Genomic DNA, 19,765 nt, shown 5'->3' with positions numbered 1-19,765 from the left:
TATATTGCTCTTGTAAATAATCTAATTTTCAGCAGTCGCTGGGATGATCATTTCTGAGCTTTCAAAGTATCTGATGGAGGGATTTCTCTCCTGTTGGCTTAGAGCTTCAGTGGGCTCACAGCTCCAAACCCCACAGCCCAGCTTTCAGTCGACCTTTGACCCTTTAAGTCACATGCTTAGTTGAAAAACCACCCAGCGATAAACCATAGAGAAAACAGAATTAATATAACCAGGGAGTACTTCTGACACAAAATACAAGACAGAAAGTCAGTGTTTCAAACAGATTTAGGTCTTCATTGTATGTACTTCGGGGAATCTCCAGCGAAATTATGTGATGTGTGCTGTAGGTCTGTAGTGACATGACAGGCCTCAGTTCATTGGGCCCCTGGCATTGCTTGCCAAGGATGCAGCCACCTGATTGGACAGAGAGGCCCAGGTCTGCCAGCACATCCTAAACAGGTCCATTTCCTCACTGATCATCCCACATAACCACCAAACAAATTCAGCACCACCATCTGCCAAAGTTCATATCCTACCAGGGTCCAGATCAGCCAGGAAAATGTCAGTTATCTGATAATCAACATCGCAAACAGGGACAGTCTGAGGATATTCTTCAGAGAGACCGATTTTATCATTAGCCAATAATATGTTTTGAATCAGTGAGTAACAGGGTATCCAATCAGCTTTCAGCTCAGGCCAGTGCTCCTGAAGTCCTGATCTCAGACAATTCTATCCAAAGTGATATAACTTACATTTTTTTATTTACCAGCTTCCATAGACATTGAACATGCAGTGTTTTGAAAATCTCCAGCTCCTTATCTCCCAGTAAACTCACAAAAAGGAGGTTATCCGAAACTGCTAACTGCATGCAGGTTGCCGTGACAATGGCCGCACCCACCTGGGCTGTGGTCTCCTGCTGGCCCCGTTCCCATGGTCTCCCTGGTGTGACCCAGCTTCCAATCAAATTCATCATCAGGGCTCTGGATCAGGTGACACTCATCCTCCCAGGACTGGGCGTCAGGCAGGTTGAAGTTACAGGCCCCAGGGAGGCTCAGGATGTGACCTGGGTAGGGGGCATCAGCGAATAGGGCTTTACACTGTAGCCTGACACAGACATATTGGGATATCCAGGCTATGAACGTCAGGGGTGACATTCTGCCTGGACAGATGTGGGGACGCTTACTGCAGTCCTGCTCATCTGACTCGTCTGCGCAGTCGGCTTTGAGGTCACATGCCAGGTGGGACTCGATGCAGTCACCGTTCTGGCAGATGAAGTCTGTGGCCGCGGGGCAGGATGCCGGAAGAGCCGGGCCTGGAACAACAACTTCAAATTCATTCATCAAGAATGGACACATTTATATATAGAAAATGGAAAAAATCCACTTATAAAAGCACCACAGAAAGAGAAACAAGAAGGGAAACAGCATCTGTGGTAAGTGCCTTACCTGTACATTCTATAACGATACATCAATTATTTAAGGACACATACGGTGATACAGGCCTGGAGAAATTCACTTGTTAGACAAGGATGGACATGAAGGAATATGTTTATTAGAAGCTAGTGAGATGAGAACTTTCACACTGTGCTTAATGTAGCAGGCAAATCACTGGAGCAGTTTTTAAATAAATACACACATACAAGCCCATTGTTTTGCACCCTGCGTGAAGCCATCAAGCCTCAAGAAATGGTGATTAATGGTTCATCTGACAGACCCACTGGGGACTTATGCCTCAGGAGCTGGTACTGTGTTTGAGGGTGAAGAAGGTGTCCCAGCTCGTTGGGCAACTGGATGGTAAGAGTCTTTTATCTCGTGCCATAGATAAATGGAATAAATATCGACTTCAGGGTATTATCACATTGACCAGCAAACTATAACAATCGTAATGATTCACAGTCTTACTCTTCTGTATTTACACACAGATCTGTCAAAGGAAGAGGAGCTCTCGGTCTGAGGTTAGGAGAAGAGTTTGTCAGGAGATGCAGCACCATTGCTGTAAAGTTGCGAGTTGTCCAGTCCCAGTTGGGTGAAGTTACCTTCTCATCAACAAACCAAACTCAACAATGAGAGCATGGATGCTGAAAAGATGCAGCCAATGCCACCCAGATGATCGATGTAGAGGATTGCTCGACCCCTCAAAATGAACAGGATCTTTTGTGGCCAGGCTCCATTAGCATTTCGCTTAGCGTGGTACCTGCTGCCCGTAACACTTGGTGGGGGAGCTCTCCAGCACATAGCCGCTAAACTTATAGCATTTTAACTATTAACTGTCTGGAAAACATTACACCCTTTGTAGTGACTGTCCAACATCGTCCACTCCACTGCGAAGGCGGCTAGATCCTGTTCACGACTCGTCATGCCAATAACTATACAAAGTAACTTAAGATCCACATCCGTTTAACCTTTGGGTCAAGTTCCCATTTAATAACGATATTATAAAGGTTACAATTATCACAGCGTGAGGGTTACTATAGTTTATGGTATATTAGCGATAAAACCGTATGATCTACTTGCCACCTCCCCCTACACCCTGACCCCGTCGTTTTTTTCTCTCCCCTCTTGCACTGAGACCTGTAGCTTACTCAGCCCACACTGCCACCTAGTGTCAACCTCCACCACCGCAACAAAGTAACAAATGGCTCCCACACCTGTAGATCATAATGCACTTAATCTTCCCTTACTACTAATCTTACCAGACTACTCCATACGTACTAATCTCCATCCAACCAATCTACCCCCTAACCACTGTTCCTCCATGACTTCCTGTTCCAAGCTACCTCTGATGGCTCCTTCCCAGAGATTACAGGTTTCAGCCAATCGATTCCGGGTCATCACCAACATTCTTCCTCTTCACATCCAATGAAAGGTCTCTAGTATACCCTTTCTGATTGGCTCCTTTTTGGCCATGCCCCAACCAGGACTCTTTTCAATATCCACACTTGGTTTCTGATTATAACAGGCTGGAGAGTCTGTGGGATGACTGTTAATGGAAAGTCGTCACAAGTATCTAAGAACATTAAAGTCAACACTGACCTCCATTTAATAACACCCATTGTGTGATCTAGAAGATCACTATGGCTAAAGAGTGATGATTCTAAATGGGGAGGCACTCACTTGGGGCACAGTCAGAGAACTCCAGGTCATCCAAGGCGGCACCACCACTGACGTCAATCGCCCGAATCCCTTCAAAGATCAGCTCAAAGTTCCTCATCTTACTCAGGGGGACCTCAGCCCGGTTCCAGCGCTCACCCTGGTTCCCTGTCATGTTCCACACCTCCGTCAACATGTTGTCCATCTAACAAAACAACAATAAGGGGTTTAGCATTTACTCCACTGAAAGAATGAGAAATGACTCAAGAGAGTAGGGAAGGATCTGAGCTTATAACCAACAAGTTGCTGGATCTATGGATAACTCCAACATAATATTATCCTAAGACAGTAGGAAAAGATCTGAGCTTATAACTTTATGTTTGTAGTTCTAGTCCTAAAAAGAGACTCTTTGGATTAAACTCAAGTGGTAAAAGTTCAACCAAACAAGTAGAGCCATCCATTCACTGCTATCAGCGGGATCACAAAACAGACCATCCTTGAATCTTGGCTAGAAGCTGGAGGAACATATTGGTATCCTTAATATTACATGGTTGAAGCCCTGTCTCAATGACTGTACCACACATCGCATATGCACACACTCCCCTTTGTACAGGGCTTGTGTTTTATTTTTACACAATCCCTTTTCACACCACACGTGGAACAGATTAAACTGAAGCCAGGACTTACACGTTTGTTCATTTATTTACTAAATGCCCCTGCAGTTTTTTTAAGGTCATGTGATTGATTTCTTAAGTGACGCGTGATGTTTACCCTTACGGTGTGATCTCTGAATATACAGCTGAATACATCTGGATGATTTTTTACTTATAGTGCTGCAGTGTGGTGAAGCCACGGTCAGCGGCTGAGCTCAGTGTGTGGGAAGCTCTTTTTCTGTATGCTGTTTTGTGAGGAAAGTAGAATACGGATCGTTCAGGGGATTTTCCAGGAAGAAAACAAACCTATGACTTTGGCAGTGAAGACGACAAGCAGAGGGGAAGGAGAAAAACACTTGATACAAACGACAGGTTTCCTTTTCTTGGTCCATGTGGTTTGTCTCTGGCTCTGCTCCGACTTCCCGCTAAACAGTCACAAAAGGCCCGTTTATATAAAACCCGAAACAAGGCACAGGTGGCACGGCACCAGAGAGCAGGGTCCAAATCGCAGTGTGACTAATCCAAGCCACACAGGCGGCACAGAGCGGGAGCAGCGGACCCATCTGAAGAGCCAGTGCCAAGCCAACAGAATCATTCCTCATTCACCGGGCAGCTGAAGTGAAGACCCTACATGGTCATAACTGCAGGAAATGAATTCCTCATTAAAGACTGAATGAGGTCATATTTTTAAAATCAAAGTTAAAGTACCTCAGCCAATGATCTCAGGGATATAAAAAGGGCATAAGAAATTCTTAAACATAGGTCAATGAATCAATCAGCATAAGCTTATTACCCATCGAGGGGACTTAAAATCACCTTCAAGCCTGTTGAAGACCATGAATGCATGAGACCAGTATAGTGGCCCAACTGGAAGCGGTCCTTTCACTCTGCTGGGGAGGGTTAGTCAATCTGGTTCTGCGTCCTCTCAAATGTGCCAATCCCCTTGTACTTCAGACCCCAGCTGACCCACCGTGTCTCATTACCACAGCCTGATGGGGGCGATGTCACGAGGGGAGCGCTATGGGTTGTGTGCTTCGCAAACAAGGTGCATATAATGAATGAACGAACGAATGGTTAATGATGATTGAATAAGGATGAATGATCACATATGAATGAATAAAAACTGTTGAATGATGAATGAATAAATGGATGGATGATTGAATGAACGAATCAATCAATTAATTAATTGATTGATTCATGACTGAGAAATATATTTTATTGACTTCTGGCTCTGTGACGCAGTCACCAAAGTTACCATGGCCACGTTCTCGCATGAGACCTGCTGCTCACGGCGCCCCCATTGGGTTTCCTGCTACTCCGGTCCCAGTGATTTACAGGGTTACCCATGAGGCAAAGAGGCTGCCCTGCTTACCTGGGGCTATTAATAACCACCATAGAATTAAATGCCTCCTCATGGGTTTTTACTAACGATGCATTTTCTGTGCTGCTGTTGATATATTTCAGGGCATTTGGCGAAGCTGGGGAAAAACGTCAAAGAAGAAAGGAGAAATATAACATAATTACATTGTAATGAATATATGGCTGGCGTTCATTCCTGACCCCAGAAGCCGGAACATTCTCCCCATGTTTGTGTGGTTTTCCTTTATGTGCTCCAGTTTTTCTCAAGGAGTGTGTGATAGTACATGTATTACGTTCTTATGTATTTTGTCTACCCTGCGATTTCCTGCAGTGAAAACGTGTGTGTAAATTATAAATCATGCGATACACCTTAAAACAAATCCATAATAATGTGAAACAGATTACATACGGCTTGCAAAAGTACACAGATCTGAATAGTTTTTACATTTGGTTGTTCTTAAGCATGTTGAACATACAGACAGCCTACTCCATATATTCAAAGTGTTCCCGTATTTTCAGAACAAAACCTATAAAAACACAACTCTCCCAGGACAGAGATGATTCAACCATGAAGCCCGGAGAGCTTTCGTCACACTTCAAAAACTTCTAACATTTAGATATGCTTTGGCTGAAATGGGAGAAAATGTGTCAGACCAATGCAGAACATATCACAAATGTGGCTGCGTCATGTGATACGAGATAAGGCCTAAAGCAAGGACTCTGAGGTCCGATGGGACTCCATTAGAAGTGAGTATGAATGAAAAACTGTTTCTGAAGAGCTGCACAGGAATTCACCTTCCAGCAAAGCACAATGCCAGAGCCATGTTGGAAAGGCTACGGAGTAATGAGGTGGGTGACCTGGAGGGCAACCAAGAATATGCTGGAAAAGCATGACATTTTCCGTCCAGGTGATCCTGGGGTAATTAGGAAGAATGTGAGAAAATCTGCTGGGGGGAATGGGAGGTGGAAGTCACCTACGCAGTGTGTAATATCCGCAAGGACACCCAACGCTTTTATCATCGCTGAAAGTGCTTCCAGAAGATACTCAGTTCGGTGGCTTGAACGCTTACGCCATCAAAAACAACTGATATTCCTATCCACTATTACCCATTTCCTGATGTGAACTGCAAGTCTTTCAGTCAGATATTTAGCTTTATAATATTAATGTTGCCCATTTGCTTTCTGAAGTCATTGTGCGAAAACCGCATTGTGCAGAAACCCTGTTGGCAGGCATTGGAACTGCGCGGAAGTCTGCATGAGACTCGATATGCCAGTATCATTGTTCCAGAAAATCATTATAATTAACTCCCCCTTGCTGAGAGATCACCTGGACCCTATAATATGATGACGCTCCAGTGCTGTCTCGAGGCTGGGCTTGGGATCTAGTTTGCAAAATACATTTCATCAAAGGAAGCCAAACCTTCTATCCATTACTGCTTACCCAATACAGGGTCACAGTCAGGCTGAAGTCGATCTAAAAATGCAAACACCTTGGCAAGGGCAGTCATCCCTCACAGGGCATGCAAACACCAATCAGGTCACTCTGCATGTCAGGATTGTGAGAGGAAACCAGAAAACTCACGATCAAAGAGGTGTGAGACCTCAACACTACCCATCAAGCTCTGCATCCACCCTTGCCGTCGTTTATTAATATTCTTCTCAATAGTGTGACTTACATGCCTAATTCCAGTATTCACAAAGTGGTTTCCATGTTCATGATTAAAATGCAATCTAAACAATTCTTTTTAACCATATACATTTATAATTGTTCTTTCATCTTAAGCCAAATACCCTCTGGGGACCAAAAGTAACTTAATAGTGGATGGAAACATTTTTCTAAATATACTCCCAAGTGCGCCACTCTGAACTCTGAACGAGCCCATTACCCAGAACCCAATTTATATTCATGACCCCAGACTGCTGATGGCAGCATTAGAGTAATACCACCTTCAAAGAAGAAGGTTCTGTTTTTGGCCAAAAAAAAAACTACTGAAAAATCTAGCATGGACTTAAGCTGAAGCAAGCTGCAGCCAATGGGAGTCCTAACTGCACACTAATTGAGTTTAGCAACCAATCAAAACGTCTCACCATAAGGTTCACCAGACACTGTAAAGCATGGGTGGGCAATCTTATCCGCAAAGGCCCGGTGTGTATGTAGGTTTTTGGGATAACCTGTAGGTCAGCTATTCAAACCCAGGTGTGACGATTCTTCAGCCAATCAGTCCTCTAATTAGGCAGCGAAAACCCGCATATACAGCGGCTCTTTGCGGATAAGATTGGCCACCCCTGCTGTAAAGACTCTCATTTTCAAAGACGTCTAATGCTTCTAAACCACGGATTTCCAGCCTGGTCCTCTGGGACCCAAAGACGTTCCGCGTTTTTCCTCCTTCCCAACTCCCTGCTCTGGACAAATGAACAGGCCTCTCTGACTCTGGCCAGGTTAACATTAATACATCAGAATATGCTGCACAAATGCAATCGGAAGAGACTCGCATTCGTCTCTGATCCCAACACACCGTTACGCAAATGTTTGACACTCAGCTGGTCACGTAAAGATGGTGACTCCATACATGCACACGTAGCTTGATTAGCTAACCTTCCTGGATGATACTGGTTACAAAAGAAAAACAACAGGCAAAATAGTGATGACAGAATCCCATAAAGCAATTAATAACAACAAGGGTGTAACTATGATGCTGCCATTAAATCCACCCATCTGAAGAGAGCAGCTGAAAAATACAGACACTCATTCAACTCTGCTGATTTTGTCTCACCATGTTTCAGCATTTTCAAGGGGGGGGGGGTGGTGTTAATTAGAGACTGTCGGTTACATTTGTCTCCCATGGTGACAGACCGGCGATGCCGCGCTGTGCTGTCATTCGTCGCAAAAATCATACCTTCCGTGAAAGACGGCGGGTGTTGGGGGGGGGGGGGCTTAAAAACAGAAAGGTCCAGAACCATGTTCCCCCTCCCTCCAGGACGTATGGTTCTGAAGCATTTAACCCGCAATCACAAGCGCTCCCCACCACAGAGTACCCCCCCCCCCACCCATTACTTGCTGACCTCTCTTCATTAAGCATCCTGCAACCCTCCTACAATCCGTGCATTTTTCCACAAGCATTTCATACTTCCAAAGCAATTTATCCAGGACAGTGGGCTCCCTGGACAGGGTGCTGGTTACTTCACGGGGCCACAAGGGCATATGCAAGAGCGGGGCCACAAGGGCTCTCCGTCCAGGTGAAAGCTGATTGGCCCCCAGAGGGCTCCTTCCCCTGTCACTCACCAGATGAAAACATGCATTTGTTTGAGGTACAATAACATGGTTAGAGGCCCACCCAGATTTCCACATGTTACTGAGAGGTTCATAACATCAGTTTCTGCATCCTACAAACCTGACAGTGACAGTTACATGCCTGCCCCCCCCATCCACATCAGTTTTCATTCAGGCGATGATTGCAGGTCGAGTGGTTGCCATGTCAACAGGGCCCATAGCCACGATCATCATGTGATCCGTCATAGCAGTCCTACTCTTTCATTAAGTCAGGGCAGTGAACGCAGTGGCCCTTTACAGGCACTGCTGTTGGACACCCAAATTTACCCTGGAGCAGCTCAGGTAAAGCTCCAGACATTTCGGGTGGTAGACACTCACCCTGACGAGAAGCCGGATGACCCCGGTGGCCTTGGGGGACAGGTAGTACCAGAAAATTAGCCTGCAGGTGGCGCTGGACTCCTTCCATACGGAGCTCCTCATGTGGGCTTTGTCTCCTTTCAGGCCCACTGGGGAGGCCTCCAAGTAGACAAAGTGTCCTGGGGGGGTGGGCAGGGAAGGAGAGTGAGGGCAGAAGTAAGATGGACATGGAGAGAAACAGAAAAAGTGGACAAAGATGGGGAGAGAAGGGAGAGATAGTGGCAGAGGATGGAGAGAGGAGGGGGGAGAGAGAGAGTGGAGGGGAGAGAGAGGAGATAGAGAGAAGCAGAGAGAGAAGAAATGAGGGACATGAACTTTCAGTGAAGCTAGGTTAACTGACACATGGATTCACAAAAAAAACGGATGGGAAATAATGTATGATAGATGTGTGTGAGTGGGTGTGGATTAGGTCTATAATACATTCTGAGGACAAAATGTCCCCCACATAGTAATAAAAGCCCACAAAGATCTGTGACTGCAATCAAAAAAGTAAAAATGCCAAATGTCTCATATTTTGTTTGGCTACCTATGCTTGAGGTTAGGGCTGGGTAGGTGTTAAGGTTGGGATTAGAGCCTTCTCCATAGAAATGAATGGAGAGTCCCTACAAAGATATAATTACGTACCTCTGTGTGTGTGTGTGTGTGTGTATGCGTGTGTATGTGTGTGTGTGTGTCTGTGTGTGTATGCGCTTGCACACGGTATAAGCAGATAAAATAACCTCCTCTAATGCAATGTTTTTTAATTTCACATTTTACTGTTCCACTTTTCATCTGCTTTTTCATTTCATTTCAATGATAAACAAATGACTTCCTCACATAGGAAAATCAGTAATGATATCGCCGCCGTCCTGGGAAGAATGAATATCCTGAATGATGTTGATTTTTTCAGTTCGGGCGCCCGAAGTGAAAAATGGACAATTAGTAGATAGATGTGCGTGTGGAAGATGGAATATGCACTATGGAGATCGGGGTTAGACACCTCGACGATGTCAGACATGAAGACGGATTACACACGGACAACCGGGGTCAGCAAAGAGGAGCGGGAATATTTTGAATGGTTAATGACTTCAGCATTAAACATTCTTTTCTGTCACTACTAGAGAAGGTCAGGGTCGAGTCAAGATTGGGTTGGGTGGGATCAGGGTAATAAAATGACCACAGTCCAAGCTGTTCTTCTGCAGTGACCTTCAGTACAGTTCCCGTGTTTACCAATTTCTCAAAGTACTCAGGTGTGTCCCAATTAAATCCAAGGACCACTTGTACACTTGCTAAGCTAACATGTTAAGTGGGACGCTACATGTTCGGAAGCTTCTAGCAATGAAGGACCGTATTGGGACTGACCTTCTGTGGTGTGGAGAGGGAATCAAAATTTTTGTGATGTTGCTAAGAAACGACACCCTCCCCAGACACAATCATACTTATTACTACCAGCTTTCCTGCCGATGGGGACTGGCTAAAAGAGTTACCAATACTCCTCAAGGAATGATCTCCAACAATACAGAGCCCATACACGACCTGTACAGAAAGCACCCCTTCCCCCAGACTTCTGACTGTGGCTAATGACCCTCTCCGAGAGCGTTACCGTGCTCGCTCCCCAGCGTGTGATCCACGGTTGGCCGGAGGCTCTGCACGGAGCCCGCCCCCCGGGTCCAGTCGAAGTTGTCAGCATGGGAGTTCTTCCACCCGCAGAGGGAGCTTTCGAAGGAGCAGGATGTCCCACAGGCAGCCTCATCTGTGCTGTCGCCACAGTCGTCCGCAAAGTCACAGCTCTGCTCTGGCTGGTAGCACCCCCCATTCCCACAGGGGAGGTGACCCCAAGGGCACGACCCTGCACATACATAATAAATAATAAATTATATACACACACAAACATACAGCTCTTGAAAAAATTAAGAGACGACTATATATTTTTTAAATCTGCATTTTACAATCCTGGTTTAATTCTGGTTTAATCCTGGTTTAATCCTGGTTCTGCTGGTAGTAGGTTGCTACTCAGGTTCAAAATTTTTAAAACAACGGTACACAAAAACATGGTAAGACAAGAAACACTGGGGACGACCAGAAGATAATTAGAAGGCAGAAGTGACTTTCTAATGTCAAAGATGACTGTCAACTTATCCGACAGTTTCTCATGAATCGCATTATGTCATCAAGTAACCTTCAGGAGGAATGGAAAATATTAAGTGGTGTGAAGTGCACTGCTAGGACAATTCATAACAGGGTCCTAGAATAGAAGCAGGACTGAAGTCCCATAAAGCAAGGCAAAATCCCTTCATTAATGTGGTACAGAGAAGAACCATGCTGTAGTTTGCTCTCTCTCTCTCTCTCTCTCTCTCTCTATCTATATCTATATATATATATATATATATATATATATATATATATATAGAGAGAGAGAGAGAGAGAGAGAGCAAACTACAGCATGGTTCAGGAATGTGAGCCACGGGATTCCTCAGTACCCACATTCCAGAGGGATCTGGCCTGGGGGGTCTCACTTAAGCCACAGCTGGAGAGACACCCGCCTGATGACTGGGAAGACTGGAGAAATCCCCGCTAATCCTTTTGTTAAGGTACTTCAAGGTTTCTGGCAACTGAGGAGGACAAACCATTTACTCAAGTTCCAACCAATGGCATGGCACTCCTCCCCAGTTAAAGCATCCCTTTAATATGCTGCTCGCTGGTCTGGCCACCGCTGGAACAAAAGCTTCTTGCCAAAGGAATCCCCCCCCCCCCCAAACTCTTCATTCAGCCTCTAGCCCAAGGAGTCACCTCTGTGATCTTTTTAGAGTCAGAGGATATTATCCCAAGAGACGAATCGCTCTTGTCACAGTATTCAGGATTGAGACCACGGTCCCCCTTCTCCTATCAGCTGCAGCTCCCCGAAAGAGTCCCCACTTCACCCCCTTTAATCCCAGAAGTCTCGATTTGAATGTGATAAGTTCAAGTCCCTAGCTGCACACCCCCAAGACTTCCCCTCCTCTCAAGAACCCTGAAGGATTTCCTTCAACATTCCCCTGAATTTCACAATCCCTTTTAAAGTCCACAAACCTTCTGGAATAGATTTCTCTGGGATTTTCTCCCAAGATGTGCAAGGTGAAAAAGCCCAACCAGTCCTTCATTACAGGTTTTGCCAAACTTGAACCAGATAAATGAATTTGTTAAAAAACAGGTAATATATTTACAATAAATTATTATTACATATTTATATGACTAACACAAGCCATATTTTCAAATATAATTTCACTGTATAATTTCATTTTAATGAACTTAAGTTCAAATAGCATTTCCATCTGACCAGTAGGGGGTGTAATTGCATCTCCTGCACCTCCCAGTAAGTTGCTTCTTCCTTCCAGTCCCAGTATGACACGTCATTTGTACTGATGGGTGAAATTACTCTTTTTGGGACATAGTTCGTTTGATTCAGTTCACCTAAAAGATTCTTCATGCACCAGCTCTTTCGTTGGCACTCCCTGTTTGCAAAAAAATAATTCTGAAACAATTGTGTACCAATTTGTCAAAAGAACAGCCTATTATTTAGGCTAAACGGTGCTACGGAGTACCAGCAATAAGACATGTGAGAAAAATATTATTCACTGAATTACAGTTAAGTCTCTCAACATAATACCTTAACTCATTTTTGTTGAAAAAGCAAAACTAACAGCTCATTACATAGTCAGCTAACGAGTCCAAACATTAACATTAACATTAACAGGCCCTGTTGTGACCCCTCAGCATCCCGTGTTTCTATGTAATCATGGAAAGATGGACACTGTCTGAGGAACATGCAGACATTCTAATCGAGTTTCTGTGGGGTGAAGATGAGTGTGATAGGGATTGACCCTCAGCCTTCCTCTGCCTGACATGTCCTCCTGGAGGTGCGGCATCCTCCGATAGCACGGCGAAAGCTTTCAGTTCATTTTCCAGGATTCTGCTGTGACTGAAGATCTGCTTCACTAGGTTCGAAAATCCATAAACGAAAACATGAGTCTGGAGTCTGAACAGCTGGTGCTGGTGGGGCAATCAAAATATTTTAAATGTGGTAGAGATTGGAAGTTTTGTGTGTGTCTGGGGGGGGGGGGGGGAACAAACAGAAGAGTGCTTTGCTTTTAACGGAGGCGCAGGCGACTAGCTGATTGCCCATTCAGATGTTAATTGATGATGAAGCAGCCGGTGAATCTTTGGCAAAGATTTTCACTCCTGGTAGAGGCATGAACATTATGCTCTAAAAGCCTGTTACATGGAAGATGTAAAGTGAACAACATTCTACTTAGAGCATGGGGTTGTGGGGGGGTATATAATCCATTTCCTCAGTCTTTTTTTCCCTAGTCTGCTCATCCAGGTCAAGGACATGTACTGTAACACTTCTAGAACAAGATATCTTTAGACACACACACACACACACACACACACCTGAAGTCTTTGGACAGAGAGAGAAGCTCAGATTCTCACAAAGAAACCCACACCATGCTAACTGGAAAATGAGGGTACCATGTCACCCACTCAGCAACCATACCCACCAAGTCACAGCTGCTAAAACATTCCCACACCTGCAGCTTTACATTTCAAGCATCGTCACTGGTGAGTAAGTATGTGTGAACAGAGGTGATTGGCTAAAGTGTACCTGACGTTGGGGGAGGCGTGGCCCCGGGATGGTCCACAGAAGAGGTCAACAGACACCCCTGGGTGAAGGAGATGTCATCTAGGCAGATGTCCCCGTTTGAGCCCGGGCCGACCGTGCCCTCAAACACGAGCCTGAAGTCTGAGTAAGTGGTGATGGTGCCCAGGTCCACCTCACAACGCTGCCAGTAGCTGCCCTGGTCACCGGTCAGGTTGAGCAGCATCCAGCTATGGAAACTGCTGGCCAGCAGGACGGAGAGGGAGCCCACGCCCTCCCCAGACATGTAGAGGTAGAAGATCACCTGGAGGAGAAAGGATGAACGCTGATTCTTAAAATTACGGAAGCCCTGAAGGGCAAAACACACCAGCAAATATGAAAACACACCAGCAAATATGAAAACACGCCAGAAAATATGAAAACACGCCAGAAAATACAAAAACACAGCAAGGGGGGATCCGTTCCGATCACAGATCAATTATGGTCTGCTTACACCACTAGTACGTTTATCAAAATTGTAGTGGTGAAGTTAGATAGACATTTATTGTAGGTGCTTGCCAGTTGTTCTGCTACATGAGATGGTCACCCTCAAGGAATACAATTAAGGGATGTTGAAAATAGGCTACCAATCAGAGGACACCTGCCCCCTGACTTCAAACCCACTCAGGTTTTGGGGAATCCCCCCTGATGGATGAGTTAGGGTTAGGGTTAGAGTTAGAGCGAACGACACATCCTCAAGCCACTCAGCCCCATGTGAATCCCCCCCCCCCCCCAAACACCATAAACAGTTATTTAAGTATTATTTAACCAATTTCTCAGCACAGTTTCACTAGGAAACAACTCTGCTGTTAACTAGGTGGGTAAACTTACAGGCTGTCCAGCAGCATGTACAACGCAGGCCAATGCAGGAGGAGCAATATGGCAGAGCAGGCAATATACCTGGACACCCGTGGGGTCCTCACCTTGCATTGTTGGCTCCTTGAGCTGAATGTGGGACTGAGTATGCGGGCAATGTCTTTCTCTGCCTGCGGGAAGGAGCTCCTAAGGTAGATGTAATGTCCGGAGGGGTCCCTCAGGGTGTGGTCCGTGGGCGGGCCTGTCCCTCCCACAAGGCTGCCACCCACTTTGGTCAGCCAATCAAAGTCATCCTCCCGGCACTGGCGCCAGGAGCACAGGTCGAACTCGAAGTTGCAGCGGCCGCTGAAGCCCCCTGCAGGACAGGCAAGGAGCATCACTGCTGTTCCCAGGTGACTGGAAATGACATCACATCTGTGGGTGGGCTACCCGACCACCTGAGACTTAAAAAGTGGTTTCAGGTACTCAGCAAACTGCATATAAGGAGATAAGCAAGCTTCTGAGCATAGGAAGGGAGTATTTAAAAAATTAAAAAGAAAAATATTTATGAATATTCAGCATAATATAGCATTTAAATGTGTATGGGAAAAAACAAAAATGCATGAAGAGGTAAGAAGAGAGTGTGGATCCAAGACAGGGAAATAAAGAGAGAGAGAGAGAGAGATGAGGTGGAGGGGAAAAAGACGGTATGGGACGTCATGGGAGGAGCCAGACACTCACTGCAGATGTGGGGGTCTTCGTCGGACGCGTCCTGGCAGTCACTGATGAAGTCGCACAGGTGGTCTGCCGGGATGCAGTAGCCGTTAGCGCAGGCAAACTCGTCTTTCCGACACGGCCTGTCGGGGGCCCGCGGGGGGGCGCAATCCTGGAAGGACACGTCGTCCACTACTACGTCACCCATGTAGCTGATGCCACGCTTGGCCCGGAGGACCACCTGATGCAGGTGGAGAAAAGGGAAGACTCTCACTTCACTGCAATTGGCCAACACAGTCACATGATTGGGAAAAATGCTAAAATAAAATCATAATTAGTGCCCAAAGGGTAATATTTCAAAGCTGACTCCACAGTCTCAGTCACAAAGTCTCAGTGCATGACCCCAAGCCTGACTCAAAGCCTCAGTACAGGAGAGTCTCAGTCACAGAGTCTGTGTGAGTCTATTCTCATTCGCTGTTTTACAGCTGTCCTTTTAAGGATTGTTTGCTAAAAATTTTACTTTGTCGTTCGCCTGATGATTTCTTCGCCACTTGAGTGTCACAATATTTTATTTATTAGACCTACTACGACATATTTATAATTCATTATTAAATCTGGCCAGCAAACTGATCTTGTGATTCCCACAGAATTAAAATAAACTACAGTGTCATTCTGCTAATAAGCTGGCTAGTTGTTTCACTGCCAGCACCGGTGATATTAGACAAAACTATATTGGTTATGGACTGAATTTTCAGGGTTTGCGAAAGGTGTGGATGAGACAGCTCGTCCCACTTTATCTGACGTTAAAGTTCCAAATTCTGAGACCAGTTTTTTTGTGGTGTCGTGCTGGCACCATTTTTTTCTGGCCCAGGGTCACTTTTTTGTGGTGGAAATGAGCAGAACTGGTCCTGGACTGGGAAAAACTGGCACCATGTTGCTGGAAACGAGTGTGTGACACCTCAGTGGAACCACCGTATTTGGTAGTTCATTCTGCGTATTGGAGAGCATCCTCAGGGAAGACCTGCACCCACCCCAGGGTGTAAAGTCCCGTCTCAAAGTTAACAGCGTCATTTTTATCGCACGGCTGAGTGTAAAGGGCATCAGACTCTCTGATTGGCTCTTCGATTACGTCGCTTCCTGAGGCAGTGTGAATCACAATGTGGTGTCGAGCTGATAAATGTTAATGAATATCAGCAGAGGCATCCAAAGGTCAAATCCACGCTCCTTCGCTCAGAGCAAGCCTTCCTAGTACAAGCTGTGATTTTGGGTGTCTTACATTTTATCGGCATGGAATTTATAATGTTAAATCACAACTGTACTTGAATTGGTGGATCAGGCATCATTGTTCAGCCAGTTTTGCTTGTTTTTACAAGCAAAGTACAAATAGTAATTTGAAATATTACAAATAATTGGCCTTAATGTTTACTGTAATAGCAACACACATCAAATCAAGTTTGATACTGAGATGAAATGCAAAGGGCAATTTTAGGATTTTTTTAAGGTGGGGGGGTAAGAGGGGCCAAAATTCATGCAGAAGGGCCAAAAACATCATTAGCCAATGATATGTTTTGAATCTGTGAGTGACAGGGGAGGAGGTTCTCCAGGGGCCAATCAGCTTTCTTCTAGAGCCACTGTGGCCCTGCCCTTGTATACACTCCCGCAAACAAGTTTTTTCAACCAAATGCCTGTCGTCTTCTGCCACTCTGGTCCCTTTTTAAGCTCCATGGCCTTCTGGTTTTCCCCAAAGACACACCATTAGGTCAGAATCAAACACTTACCCACCCCATGATGCAACACTGCACACATTAACCACACGTGTTTGCTTCTGCACATATACCCTATAAGCCAACCTGGAAGTCTCTCTGGATTCCCAGGAAGACTTCACCTCGCCTCCATCGGTATCCCTGAGAGCCACTCTCAGACCAGAGCTCGTGAGTCACGTTTCCAAACTTCCCCAGTACCTGGCATTATGTAACAGGAAACAGGAAGTGGTAAGACTTTCAAGAAAGATGATTGGCCAACAACCAACAGAAGGCGGTACAAGTTTCAACCTATGGTGAAGGGACTATTTAGTTTAAAAAATTACCTTAACTGACTCATAAATTTAAGGCTATCCATATCCATAATATAACTATGAGTAATAAAACATTAGCCCAGCAACCATTCATAAATAATAATAATCAGACGTGGCCAGGCTCACCTGAAGGGTACCCACAGTAAAACCGCTCATATGGTACCAGAACACCAGGGTGCAGCGGGGTCCCGTGCCGATGATCGGGGGGGTCAGTAGGTCGGCAGTGTGGCTGAAGCCGCCATTGGAGCTGTCAGCGTACATGTACCAGCCATCTGAGGTACCACTGGGGTGAAAAAGAGGGGGTCAGATACAGAACCCTAAAGTAGGACCAGTGACCCTGAGAGCAATGGGGCCCGCCGAGGGGGATTCTGGAATCACTGAGGATTCACATCTTTGTTTAGATGCCGCTGAGCCTCGATACATGCCTGCACTGTTTTGGTTATCCTTTTACTTAAGTTATCTAGGTCTGACCACCAGTAATTATCTAAGTTAATAAAGACAACACAGTTATGTATATTTGTATCATTCTGTGGGGGACCAATTTTTCAGAATTCTAGATTCTAGTACTTCTTCAGACATATAAAATACAGAAAGGGAAAAGGAAAAAACGCAGGGTAGCTTCCTCATAATCATCAGTGTACGTAGGGGTGCTACGTGAGGCTGGCCTCATACCAGTAAGCCTGGAAACGCAGCACACCTACAGTACTTGCGGATCAGACATGTGCCAAAAGGGGCCAAACGACAAATGAGATTTGCCACTGAAAACTTCCTATTGGCTATGGACAACACTACCCCAAAGCTTATGGTCCATGTAGTAAACAATGCAAATAACCCAGAGGTTCCATTAGCATTGGAAACGAGGTTTAAGGATAGACCAGCTATAATCTGTAGGAAGATCTCACTCTCAGAGCTGCTGTAATGCAATGTAATGTAATGTTTCATTTTACAGGGCAGGGGTCACAGTCAACAACAGCCTTGAATAAGCTGGGTTAACACCAGCCACTGGAGGGAAGGGAAAGGGGTTGATTACAGTGTCACCATGGGAACAAAAATGGAAAGACTAACAATTGGCCCCACATGATGGAAAGAGGTGCTGGTTTTCCTTGCAGGAGCACTGGATGGCCCAAAGAAGGCAGGGCGCTTACTGGGTGTGGTCTTTAGCGGGCCGGTGGGTCTCCTCGCCATAGTGGATGGACCGGCCCTGTCCATGGATCCAGCGGAAGATGTGTGGAGAGACGTCAGCCACGTCCTGGTACCAGCCGCAGCGGCCGCCCGGCTCGAAATCGCAAGTCTCCGCCACTGTCGGGGTCGAGGGGAGTCTTCAGCAGGAGAGCCAAGCTTAAAAACATCTCAGAGGAGGGGGGGCTGGACGCTCACCACAGTCCTGCTCATCCGTGCCGTCGTCACAGTCCCGGTGGAAGTCGCAGCGATGGGCCAGGCTGATGCACTCCCCCGTGCTGCCACACACCAGCTGCCCGTCCGCACAAGTGCCTCCTGTGCCCGTCGGTGAGATGGTGATTCCCGGGGGAGTCGTGGATCCTGGCATGGGGAGATCCCCTGAACACACGAATGAGAGGGGGTGGGCATCGACTACATAACGTCGGAGGCAGGAAGTGGTTCAAAATCTACTGTAAACATACAGCTAAAATGCTACAGAATGTCAAGAAGACATGAAGTGGTGCAAGATGTACTGTAAATGTGTGGCTGAAATTGCTCACAGCTGATTTTGACATAAAAAAGGATATAGATTTCCTCTATGAATCTCATATGTATTACCATAACACTACACTAGCAATAAGGTGTGATTAGCATTCCGTAGGGTGGATGACCTGCGCTATGTCAGTGTTCTCTGATGACACGGTGAGTTAGGTGAGGAGGAAGTGGGGTTACCATCATGAGGGATGCAGTCTAGGAAGGACAGATCATCGATGGCGATGTCTCCTGTGAAGTCATCCCCCACTGTGCCCTCCACCAAGATCTGTGAGCAGAGACCAGACAACATTGCCAAGTTTGACCTGGAAGGAGAAGCCAGCGACTGATATCTTAGATAGATATCAAAGCCAAAGAAGTGCACCAATATCTGGTATGCACTGTGGCGATATTACGGTAGGCTACTGAAAGTGGCTTAGATTAGCAAATGATTTAGGGACGGTCCTCAGCCTCAACTGTGTCAAGACATAGTCCCAGCTGATGGAACCGATGAGAGAATAAATACTGTCGTCTTCTTGTCATCTGTTGCCTAGCAACAGCCAAGACGAGGGAAAATTGATGCTAAATATCCTATTTTTTCCCCCCGGATGGGACCAGCACCTCCAGTTGGCTTGCGTTTGAGAAACCAGGTGCTAGTGTCGGCCCTGATGACCAACATGCTAATCATTGACCGCAAAGAGCCCAGTCTATGGCACTTTCCAATTTCACACGGCTTAATGGCCGTGCCACCTGGCCAGGAGCACATGCCACCCACGGCACCGTGCCCGGAGATGAACTCTGCATGTATGTGGTTACCACAGCCCCTCCAGCTTCAGGATACTGACTTACTGCTTAAGGCTTAATTGCATGCTTATTTTCAGGCTTCAGATATTGATGGCGAGAGGAATGACAGATGGGTTCGGGCCATTCTAATCTGAACATGCTCCCCACGCTCGACGAACAGATCTTCGGCGTCGACAGGAGCTCTGCTGGATTTAACGAAAGCTAACCAGACAGACGGCAAAACGGCATACGGGGACGTCATGGTTT

The 19,765-nt window shown here is 45.9% G+C and overlaps 1 protein-coding gene across 2 annotated transcripts in view; it reads right to left on the bottom strand.

Moving 5' to 3' along the window:
* The window catches only part of malrd1 (MAM and LDL receptor class A domain containing 1), a 66,682-nt gene that overhangs the window by 15,928 nt on the left and 30,989 nt on the right, over positions 1 to 19,765 (bottom strand). For both annotated transcript variants that reach the window (XM_023818198.2, XM_023818199.2), the window contains exons 16-28: positions 18,917 to 19,004; positions 18,404 to 18,583; positions 18,172 to 18,325; positions 17,153 to 17,309; positions 16,803 to 16,913; positions 14,980 to 15,193; positions 14,367 to 14,614; positions 13,411 to 13,708; positions 10,372 to 10,617; positions 8,751 to 8,908; positions 3,114 to 3,294; positions 1,184 to 1,312; positions 899 to 1,063 (exon numbers count right to left, since the gene is read on the bottom strand). In XM_023818198.2, the coding sequence (XP_023673966.2) occupies positions 899 to 1,063; positions 1,184 to 1,312; positions 3,114 to 3,294; positions 8,751 to 8,908; positions 10,372 to 10,617; positions 13,411 to 13,708; positions 14,367 to 14,614; positions 14,980 to 15,193; positions 16,803 to 16,913; positions 17,153 to 17,309; positions 18,172 to 18,325; positions 18,404 to 18,583; positions 18,917 to 19,004 (2,329 nt within the window). The remainder of the gene's footprint in view (positions 1 to 898; positions 1,064 to 1,183; positions 1,313 to 3,113; positions 3,295 to 8,750; positions 8,909 to 10,371; positions 10,618 to 13,410; positions 13,709 to 14,366; positions 14,615 to 14,979; positions 15,194 to 16,802; positions 16,914 to 17,152; positions 17,310 to 18,171; positions 18,326 to 18,403; positions 18,584 to 18,916; positions 19,005 to 19,765) is intronic.

This window comes from Paramormyrops kingsleyae, chromosome 4, assembly GCF_048594095.1.
Source record: "Paramormyrops kingsleyae isolate MSU_618 chromosome 4, PKINGS_0.4, whole genome shotgun sequence".
Taxonomy (NCBI): Eukaryota; Metazoa; Chordata; class Actinopteri; order Osteoglossiformes; family Mormyridae; genus Paramormyrops; species Paramormyrops kingsleyae.
Note: the sequence above shows the minus strand (reverse complement) of the source record. Positions and strands in the feature narration are given on the sequence as shown.